At 46.2% G+C, this 10,968-nt stretch overlaps 1 protein-coding gene across 3 annotated transcripts in view; it reads left to right on the forward strand.

Moving 5' to 3' along the window:
• The window catches only part of Mlh3 (mutL homolog 3), a 35,223-nt gene that overhangs the window by 22,913 nt on the left and 1,342 nt on the right, over positions 1-10,968 (forward strand). For 2 of the 3 annotated variants that reach the window (XM_028771905.1, XM_028771906.1), the window contains 5 exons: positions 715-826; positions 2,467-2,626; positions 7,121-7,144; positions 7,234-7,312; positions 9,324-9,475. In XM_028771905.1, the coding sequence (XP_028627738.1) occupies positions 715-826; positions 2,467-2,626; positions 7,121-7,144; positions 7,234-7,312; positions 9,324-9,475 (527 nt within the window). Of the gene's footprint in view, positions 1-714; positions 827-2,466; positions 2,627-7,120; positions 7,145-7,233; positions 7,313-9,323; positions 9,476-10,968 lie in introns of those variants that run through there. The other variant, XM_028771908.1, reaches the window with a different exon arrangement.

Here is a 10,968-nt window from a genome sequence, read left to right on the forward strand (position 1 = left end):
CACACACACACACACACACACACACACACACACACACACACACACACAAACAATGTGAGGCTGGAGAGATGGCTCAGAAGTTAAAAGCAATGGCTGCTCTTGCAGAGGGTCCAGGTTTCCTAGCACCACAATGGCAGCTCACAACTCTGTAATTCCAGTTCTGCAGGTTCTGATGCTCTCTCCTGGCCTCTGTGGACACAAGGCACACATGTGTTGCACAGACATGTATGCAGGCAGAATACTTATACACATAACATTTTTAAATCAAATGATGATAATTTTTTAAAAAATTCACACCCAGACTTATTTGCTATATAGGGCCTGCACCATTTGAGAATAATATTGGCAAATTCTTTTCAAAAACTGAGATGCTGAAGGAACTAAGAAACCTTGACTTACAGGATTGTATAGATGTTATGTCACATCTTATATCTCTGTAGTAATACCACACATGTTAATTATAGGAACACTGCCTTGTTAGTGTGGATGTAAGAGTTAAGTCTTCTAGTTCTAATTTTGAAAAAATGCTAAAATGAGTCAAGTGGTTGGATGCCCCTTAGTTTACTGCTGGAATCCAGACTGTAGAACCAAACACTGAATATACTACATAGTTGTAGAGAACTCTTGCCATGGCCATGGGTCACCAAGCGTCTTTTTAATTGATGTAAAAGCCTTCCCTCCTTATTCTTATCTCGTTCATCTCTCTCCCAATAGACTCCTATGAGAAACAAGCTCCACACAGCGCTGATCGGAAAAAATTACTGTCTTCCACAATAATCCCTCCACTGGCAATCACCGTGTCAGAAGAACAGAGGAGACTCTTGCGGTCAGTAACGTCTGAGGACATGATGCTGCTCTGTAAAGCTTTATCGAAGCTCCGTGAGGTTTCTGCATGCGTGGCCCCCCCCCCCCATTTTTTCAGAGAAGGAAACTGAGACAAAGAGTGTTGCATGGCTTACCCAAGGTCTTAACAGTTAGCAGTGGAGCAGGCTCAGAGCCTGTCTTCTGACCCCACAGGCCATTCTTCCCAGTATAGCATAGATACTGAGTATAGGATAGAATTTCCCTGGTAATTTTTTCCAGCAGTTGGCTTAGAACACTCTTCTCCTTCTTGGAACAGCCAAGTGTTTACGCTGCACTGTTTCTGAGCAAAGTTAGGGAGATAATTGCTTCCATTCTTCTTGTCAGGGTCCATTCTAGAGTCTATATTACCATAATCTTATTAGGAAAGAAGCAAACACTGGGAAGCCAGGGTGGAGCGAGTCCCAGGGCAGGTCACGGGGCTGGGCAGTGTACGTTTTTGAAAATGAAAAGGCTGCCCGTTCATTTTGGGCCTGGTATTCACTGCCGCCCATGTAGCTTCCCTAGAGCATAGTTCACTTATTTACTGCCACCAACTCGTCCCCAGTCAGGACATCTCGGTTCTTGGGGCTGTTAATTGCCTCCTTCTTTTAATACTGATTCAAAAACTGTCAGACCTTTTCTTTGATCCAAACTTCCTTTAAATGCAGGCAGCAAATTAGTTCTTTAGTGAAGAACGAAAACTTAATAAGATTTAGAAGTAAATTGGTTTTCACATTAGAAAAACAGAAGAGAAATAAGTTACTATACAGAACTCTTCTCTTACACGTGATGGATTTGTTCCAGGACCCCCAGGAGGTACCTGAAAATGTCACTGCTGAGTGAGGCCTGAGTACAGATTATTTTCCTGTGGTCAATCTTATGCTTTGGTGCCTCCTTTTCGTCACTAGTTATGTGTTTGGGGAACACTATAAAATGAGTTACTTCAGCTTGAAAACTGCAGTGCCGGGCTGGAGACATGGCTCACTGCTTAGGAACACTTGGCTACTTTCGCAGGGGAACCAGGTTTGGGTCTCACAACCAACTGTAACTCCAGTTCCAGAGGATCTGGTTCCCTCTTCTGGACTCCACAGGTGCCAGGCAAGCATGTGGCACACATACATGCAGGCTAATAGTCATATACATCCAATTTTCAAAACCATGATCTGGGTAGTCACGTGATAAGTGACTAACAGGCAGGCGTGCACTGTGTGGGTGTGCCAGACAGAGCGTGCTCAGTGGGACAGCGTGAGCCTCTGTCATGCTCCTCAGAGCAGCATGCAGTTTAGTTGTATGGCCAGGGCTGTTGCTCGGTGTTAGGCCATATGCTTAGCATGTGCAAGGCCCCTGTCAGTCCCTGAAATAGAGTTACTTCTGGAATTTTCCTTTTTTTTTTTTTTGGATCACAATCAACCACTAGTAACTGAATTCTTAGAAAGTGTAACTGTGAGTGAGAATTACTGTAATTGGAAAGGAAATTTGATAATAAAATCCTAAACACATATAAGCATAAGGAAAACAATACAGCTTCCAAAGGTCATAGCAGCTTTTGAAAATGATTGAGTGTTTGGAGCCAGCACCGGAGAGAGTGAAGTCATGCTTCTGCATCTGGGGCCGTCTCCTTAGGTCTTACCACAAGCATTTAGAAGATCTGGGACTTGAGTTGCTCTTTCCAGATGCTAGCGATTCTTTGATCCTGGTGGGAAAAGTGCCACTCTGCTTCGTAGAAAGAGAAGCTAGTGAACTTCGAAGAGGACGATCTACTGTGACTAAGGGTATTGTGGAGGTGAGACACATCTTCCATGTTTGCAAACCTGCTGAGGCCACTAGCTTCAATCTTTGTCTTTAGTCAGCACACGCTTGTGTTAACGTTCAGAGTTCCAGATGATGGAAATTGACAGATGTAAAATGTCACGGTAAGGAGGAAGGATGCAGTTATAACACAGTGGAATGTGGGGTGGAGAGGTGTGCTTGGGAGTGTTCAGAGCTATATGTGTGGCACCTGTCGGCCATCTCCGTGTGCAGGAGGGGAGGAAGGAGGAAGGAGGAAGGAGCTTAAAGCTAACTAGGGTTTCACAGTGAGACTTAGTCTTTAAAAAGGGGAGTGGGGAGGCTAAAGAGATGGCTTAGAAGTTAAGAGCACTTGCTCCTCTTGCAGAGGACCTGGGTTCTGTTCCCAGTACCTCTGTGTTGGCTCACAACCATCCTTAACTCCAGTTCCAGGAGATCCATTGCCCTTTCTGGCCTTCCCAGGCACCAGGCCCACATGTGATTCACATACAAACATACATCTAGGCAAGACACTCAGAGGCAGCCAGATGGCTCAGTGGTTAAAGTTCTTCGGCCAGATGTGACCTGAGTTTGATCCTCAGGGACTACATAGTAGAACGAGAAACCTGACCCCCTGAGGTTACCCACTGACCTCCACGGGCACACCGTGGCATGTGTGTATGCATGCACAATTAACACATATGCATACACAAATAATGTAATAAAACAACACACAAAAATTAGAAGATAGACTTAGTGACTAGGTTCAGACAGATAGTCTGGAAAAGGCTAGAAGCAGGGTAAGTGGTTAAGGCTAATGTACTGGCTTCCGTTGGAGAAGATGGAGGTTGACTAAGTCAGCAGTAGTGGGAATGGAAAGGAGGGACAGATGTGCCACCTGGATGAGAGGGAGTCTCCAAAAGATCTGCTGCAAAAAGAGAAAGATTGATCACAGTGACCCGAGTTGGAGACCGGACAGTAGTACCGCTAAAGAGGAAGGCAGTGAAGAGCGAGCTTGCCGGAAGTGGTTGTGACCTCAGCGCAGAGGTGCAAGATGCAGAAACGGTGCCTTCAGGTAGGGCTGGCCAGGGCGCTGGCAGACTGCAGGACAGTTCTTGGAACCAGAAAAGCAATCTAGGTTGTGCATATCTGTTGGTGATAAAAAGCACACTTAGGTAGCATTGCAAGGTGAGGAAGGGCCAGGAGCCAAAGAGACTGAGAGCATGAGCGGGAGTGGGGGGAGAACAGGAGGCAGAGCTCACGCAACACAACTCTGAGGTGGGCAGGGTCAAAGAAATGAGGCTGAAGGAGAGCATGAGATGACCGAAGATTCTGAGGAAGAAGAGTCCGGGAAAGGTAATAGAGGAAGGTAGTTAGCAGTGGCCAAGAAGTGAGATCTGAGCAGCGGTGGTGCTGGAAACTTGGCATGACAGGAGTGAAGCCTACTAATTCTCAAGATCTCTGGCCAACCTAGTATCATACCTATAGTTCCAGCATTCAGGAGGCCGAGGCGGGGTGATTACAAGCTCAAAGTCAGCCTGAACTACATAATTCTAGGTCAACTAGCCAACTATGGGTTATGTAGGACAGTCCTCTCTCCCTCTCTCCCCTTCCTACTCACTCTCTCCCTCTCCCTTCCCCACCCCCTCAAACCATGGTAGGTAGGTAGAGTAATTGCCTGGTGCATGAAGCCTTAAGTTTCCTTCCATAATGCTGAAGTAAAAAGGAACCAAAGCCTCTGGCTGCACACAGAGGGAGCTGGGGTGGTGGCTGGAGGGGGGTGGTAGTTGAGCCTGTGTGTGCAGGACTTGAGTGTGCTTATGGGTGGAGGGCACTCCGGTCTAGCCTTTGTGTCCCCTTTCTAAGTCCCTGTGGGTGACAGCCCTGGCTCTGCTTTAAGCAGAGCTCTTCTCTGCCCACATAGCTCATGTCTTCTCAGACTCCTGCTCTGGATCTGAATTCAAACTGTGTTGAATCCAAAAGATAGGAACTGTGAGAATCTTACTGTAATTCAATACCTAAAGTTTTAACCAGAACATTATATTAAAAACTTCTGCTGAAGCGACTTCAAAGACTACTTACTCTTAAAGAGTTTACTTCAAACTGAAACGAAGCTTGTGGTTTCAGAAAATCTGATTATATTAAGTCAGGTAGATAGGCAGAGTCCTTGGCTTTGGAAGGAGTTGGAGCAACTCTCCTGGCAATGGATAGTCACTGATACGTTCTTAGCCAGCTGTGGTCCAGCCTCTTGTCTGAGCCTTGAGACAGGGTCTCATTAGTAGCTCAGGCCTTCAACTCACAGATCCACCTGCTGGGATTGAAGGCGTGTGCCACCATGCTTGGCAAGACTGAGCCTTTTAACATTATTAAAATGGCCTACATTAACTGAAACAAGAAGTGAACAGAAAATGAGACCCTTCTTCCTCTTTGCAGCCTTACAAATGTGTAAACTGCCCCACGCACACGTCAGAGAGTAACAAGTTAGCCTTGATGGCCGTGGTGCTCGGCTTCGCAGTGGGTTAGGTGGCCTCTTGGTAACCATGAGCATTTATGAGGCTTTTCAGACTGGAGCGTGTGGAAAGAAGGGTGTAGAATGATTGATTTCACTTCTAGGTTTCAAAAGAAAATCATCCTGTTGTAATCTTAGAAAGCTGATTTATAGCTGTTCCCAGAAGTAATAAGTTCTGTATCTTGTTAAAAAAAAATTATTAAATGTACCATACCTTGAGACAGGTCTTTTTTTTTTTTTTTTTTTTTTTGCCTCCAGAGGTTAAACAAATTGGTAGCATTAAGTAGTATCAGCTGTAATTAAAATTTTTCCATTTTAGCTGGAGGTGGTGGCTCATGCCTTTAACTCCAGCACTCCAGAGGCAGAGGCAGGCAAATTTAAATTTGAGGCCAGCCTGGTCTATAGAGTGAGTGCCAGGATAGCCAGGGCTACAGAGAAACCCTGAAAAAAAAAATGTGCTTTGGTTCAGTTTGGTTTTAGTTTTTCATTTGTGTGGGTGTGTGGCTATGTGGCTGTGGGTCTGTGTGGCTGTGTGGGCGTGTGGCTGTGTGGCTATGTGGCTATTGGGCATGTGGGTGTGTGACTGTGCAGGTGTGTGGGTGTGTGACTGTGTGGGTGTGCATGGGTGTGTGGGTGGGTGTGTGGCTGTGTGACTGTGGGCATGTGGCTGTGTGTAAGTATGTGGCTGTGTGGTTGTGTGTATGTGTGTGTGGTTGTGCGCGCGTGTGGCTATGTGACAACAGTTCTCTCCTTCCACCCTGAGAATCCTGGGGATTGGGGTCTGTACCTGCTGAGCATCTCACTGGGACTAAGTTTTAATTTATTTTGTAAATAAAGGGATGTGGGCAGACTGAGGCAGGAAGATGGCAAGGTCAAGACCAGGCTGGGCTTCATAGTAAGAGTGTATTGAAGGGAAAACACTCTCCATTAGGACAAAGACATACAAGGGAGGAGAAACTTATCAGGAGAGCTTTGGAAAATAAGCTTTTCAACGTGATGTACATGGAGGGAAACACCCATACACATAATATTAAAAATAAAATAAAACTAAATCTTAATAACGGACTTCCAGAGTAGCAGGTTTCCTTCTGGTGTTTTCATAAATCCTTTGTTTGGCTGATTCCCTCGCTGGCCTCCTCCCCATCTCCCTGCTCTCGCCTTTGCCCTGGATCCTTTCCACTTGAGTGTCCCTGTCGCCCTTCCCCTCCTCTCAGAGCCACTGTGTTGTCTCAGGAGTGCCTTGCTAGTTTCTAGCCTCTGCCCACCTAGATAATACATCCTGTTAGGAGTTAAGATCTGTGTATGAGACACAGCACATGGTGCTTGTCCTTCTGGGCCTGGGTTTCCTCACTTGGTATGTTTCCACGTCTGATTACCATCTGGTGATAGGTATCTCTTCTGGTCCCATGCTCTCCCTGTTGTGAAAGAGCAGCTGTGGACAGAGATGTGCAGTCCCTCCATGTAGGGATGGAGTCCTGGGTGCATGCCCAGGACGGGGAGCGCTGGCTTGGATGGTAGTTCTGCCTTAGCTTTTGAGAAGGCTTCACAGTGAGTTTTGTAGTAGCCTTGGTAATTCCCCTTCCCATCAACCCCTGATGAGGTTTCCTCCTACAGTCCAGCCGGCCCAGATGTGTTTGTTTTCTTTCTATTTTTTGGGGGGGAGAAGGGAGGTCGTTTGTTTTGTTGTATTTGTTTGTATATTTGTTTTTCAAGACAAGGTTTCTCTGTGTAAAAGCCTTAGCTGTTGTGGAACTTGCACTGCCCTCAATTTAAGAGATTTGCTGCTGGGCGGTGGTGGCACACGCCTTTAATCCCAGCGCTTGGGAGGCAGAGGCAGGCGGATTTCTGAGTTTGAGGCCAGCCTGGTCTACAGAATGAGTTCCAGGACAGCCAGGGCTACACAGAGAAACCCTGTCTCGAGAGAAAAAAAAAAAAGAAAAAAAGAAAAAAGCAAGGACAGCAAAACAGCCTATTCATACCTGTTTTCCTTTTGACTTATAGGAATTTATTCGAGAACAAGTGGAGGTAAGCTTTTCTCTTACTTGGGAGTGTCAGTGGATGGACATGTCACACAAAGGTTTCATTATCTCATTTCCCCTTTATTACTACGGTAGCTGCTCCAGACCACAGGAGGTATCCAAGGGACACTGCCGCTGACTGTCCAGAAGGTGTTGGCCTCCCAGGCCTGCCATGGTAAGAGCCTGCACATAGCCGGAGTCCTGTGGGAGCTGCGCACTGGCTGGGTACAGGGATTGTGTGGAAGACAAATGCTCTTTTCTACTCACCTTCTACAGGGTGCAATTTAGGTCAAGAAGCTGAATCTACCTTAAACAGTACTTTTGAAAGTAGACCACTAATAGAACCCGGGTGGGACCTGACTAACAAAGCAGAGGAGTGGGCCCTAAGGGAAGTATCCTGAGTGAGGCCAAAGTGCCCCTGGGGCTCAGCACAGCATGAGGAGCAGCCTTGGCAGAGCCGCAGAGGCCAGAGTAAATTCCTCTCATGAGGAGCAGCCGAGAGTGCCAAGAAATTAGGCTGGAAATAAAGACCAGACGCTTGGAAGGTTGCAGAGAGACCTTCAGAGCTGGTACAGAGCTCTAGTGGTCTAGTGGAGGGTCGTGAGCAGGGGGTGTGACTTGAGGGGGATGTGGTGTTGTGGGACTCAAATATGGCAGCTTCGTCCTGGGACCCACTGACACCCCCACTTTATACCTCTTCTTTCAGGCTTCTCACCTCTGCCTCTCCGAGCTTAGTCTGCACCCTGCAAATATCCCAATGTCCTTTGCCCCTTTACTCTGTTCTCACCCCTGCGCCATCGCTGTCTTCAGAGTCTGGGTCTGTCTGCACTGCCCTGCTTGCCCCCGTGAGCCCTCCGCCCAGTCCTCACAGCCCGCCCAGCTGCTGCTCAAGTAACTGTCCCTTAGCACACACCAGAATCCTTGGTAATTTTTTCCTTTGCTTCAGGCAGGGTCTCACTTTGTACCCCAGACTGTCCTAGAACTACTTATGTAGAATAAGCTGACCTCTAACATAGCAATCCCCCTGCTTCAGCCTCCCACAGCTGGGACTACAAATGTGAGCCACCACACTTAGCCTGGGAAATCTTTCTAAAACCTGTTTCTAAGCTTGTCATTCTTCTGTCTGAAATACACATTGCCATTTAAAAACGTATTTTATATATTTATTTTTTTACATTTTTGTCTGTTTCTTTGAGATAAAGTTTCTTATAGCCCAGGATGGTCTCTTGTAATGGGAGATACTTAAACTCTGGATCCTCCAGCCTCTACCTCCAAAGTGCTGGGCCACAGGCATCTCCTACCATCCCTAGCAAAGTCAGAGCCTACAGCTTACAAGGGCCATGCTTGGCCCTGCCTGCCATTTGAGTTTGAGCATGTCACACTCATTGTGCTCTACAGTTCCAACCTCTTCTTTGTCTTGTCCTGCCTGTGTCCTGACACACTTGCACACTTTCCTGAGCCCAGCATGCCTTTCTGCTCCTTCTCCAAGAAAACCCATGTAATCTCCTCCTCTTCTTCCTCTTCTTCCTACTCCTCCTTTTTCTTCTTACTTTTTGGTTTTTCAAGACAGAGTTTCTCTGTGTGTCTCTGGCTATCCTAGAAACTCAGAGATCTGCCTGCTTTGGTCTTCTTAACCCAATGTCTCAGCTGAAATAGTTTAGCAAGAGAGCACTCCCTGGCCATCTAAACTGGGCTGGTTTTGTGTTGCATATTCTTGGCCTATGTTTCATAGCACTGAGATTTAAATTACTTTGTAATGATTTGTCTTATGTTATCTTACCTGTTACAGCTCCATGGAGGTAGAGAGGCTCTTACACCATCTGGAAAGGCTCCTAAGGCAAAGCATACATTTAGTTAGTATTTAATGACTGAGGGATTTGATCTTAGAATAAAGTCGTGTTCCAGCATGTGATGATTTAAACCAGGAAGACTGCTATGGAAATCAAGAAAAAGGGAAAATAAAACAGACACTATAAGAAAACAGTTTACTTTTGAACCTTCATGAGGGCAGTCCTTGAAGACTGAGGCTATCCCATAACCTCAGGTGCCAGTCGCAAGCAGTAGAAAGGCCAGACTAACAAAGTTTCAGACAGAAATCCTTGACTTTGTCCAGGTTCTCCTCTCTGACCCAAGGTTGACACTGATTCTCACTGTGCACAATAATTTTTTGTCTCTCTGTCATTTAGGGGCTGTTAAGTTTAATGATTGTCTGAGCCTAGAAGACAGTTGTCGTCTTATTGAAGCTCTGTCCTTGTGCCAGCTGCCGTTTCAGTGTGCTCATGGGAGACCTTCAATGGTGCCCTTAGCTGACCTGGACCACTTGGAGCAGGAGAAACAGGTACAGTAATGACCTCGTTCTAGTCTGCTTCCTGTCGGGCCAGGGGAGAAAGGGTGAATTTGGCTCACACATCACAGTTATACTGCAGAGCTGAAGCAGAGACCTGGGAGAGGTGCTGGTTACAAGTTCACTCATCCTGGGTCTTAGAGTTCCCAGGACCATCTGCCCAGGTGTGGCACCACTCACAACGGGCTGGACCCTCTCACACCAATTCCTAATCAACAAAATGTCCTATAGGCTTGCCTGCAGCCAAGCTGGTTTAGGCATTTTCTTAAATGATGTTTCCCTCTTTTCCCAGGTGGCTGTAGCTTATGTAAAGTTGAAAAAAAACAAAAAAAAACCAAAAAACCAACCAGCATAGATGTATAGAGTCAGGAAGGAGCAGAGTTTATCTTTTCTTTCTTTCTTTCAGCTTCTGCTATCCAGTGTAATTCGTCTTTATCCTCTCCCAAACAGGAGAGTTTGAAAAGCGTGCACTGTGAGTTTTATTTAAGGCCATCCACTTGGTCTTTCAGTTCACATTTGAAATGGAGCTTAGACTAAAGTGTCAGCTTAGCTCCATGGTGGCCTCCTGGTGTTTATGCTTAACATGTGTACATGTGTCCTGAATATCATGTGTCCTGCACATCAGTTGCCTGCCAGCTCCAGGTTTCATGATTCCTGAAGGCAGAAATGTCTCGACCTCACAGCTGTCAGAACATGGCCGACATCCGTCCCTTGCAAGTGTGTGCCCTGCAGCTGGAGTTGGCTGTCTCAGAGGGTCTCCGTGTTTCCTCAGACGGACTTTGGAGGTCTCCCATGCTGTGGCTTTGATCTGTGAGCAAGCAGCACACATGGACAGTGATGTGGCTAATGCAGGAAGTGCAGAGTCCTTACACTAAGAACACTTTCTCTTCTGTTATAATTTGTTTTTCTTTTACGTGTAAGGGTGTTTGCCTGCATGTAGGTTTGAGCACCATGTGTGTGCATGGTGCCTGTGGAGGCTAGAAGAGGGTGTTGGCTCCACTCTGGAGTTACAGATGATTGTGAACCAACATGCGGGTGTCAGGAATTCAACCCAGGTGTTCTGGAGGAGCAGTTAGTACTCTTAACCTCTGAGCCATCTCTGCAGCAGCTGTTCAGATCTGAAATGAAACAGAAGTGAGTGTGGACATGGATACTATGCTGTCCTTTTCCAGAACCCTTTCCTTTGCATCTCTTTCTTGCTAATGGCTGTAAAGTCTTTCCTTGCATGGAGATTTCATATACTTTTCCCTGACTTATCCAGTTAATTTTACTCCACTAAAATTCTTTTATGGGATTGGAAAAATGGTTAAAAGCACTGGCTGCCCTTCCAGAGGGTCCAGGTTTGATTTCCAGCTCCCTCATGACAGCTCACAACTGTCAGCAGCTCCAGTTTCAAGAGACCTGATACCCTCTTCTGAATTCTGCAGGCATAAGGCATGTACATACATACATACATACATACATACATACATACATACATACATACA

Source organism: Grammomys surdaster, unplaced genomic scaffold (genome assembly GCF_004785775.1).
Source record: "Grammomys surdaster isolate TR1022 unplaced genomic scaffold, NIH_TR_1.0 210, whole genome shotgun sequence".
In the NCBI taxonomy this organism is placed as follows: domain Eukaryota; kingdom Metazoa; phylum Chordata; class Mammalia; order Rodentia; family Muridae; genus Grammomys; species Grammomys surdaster.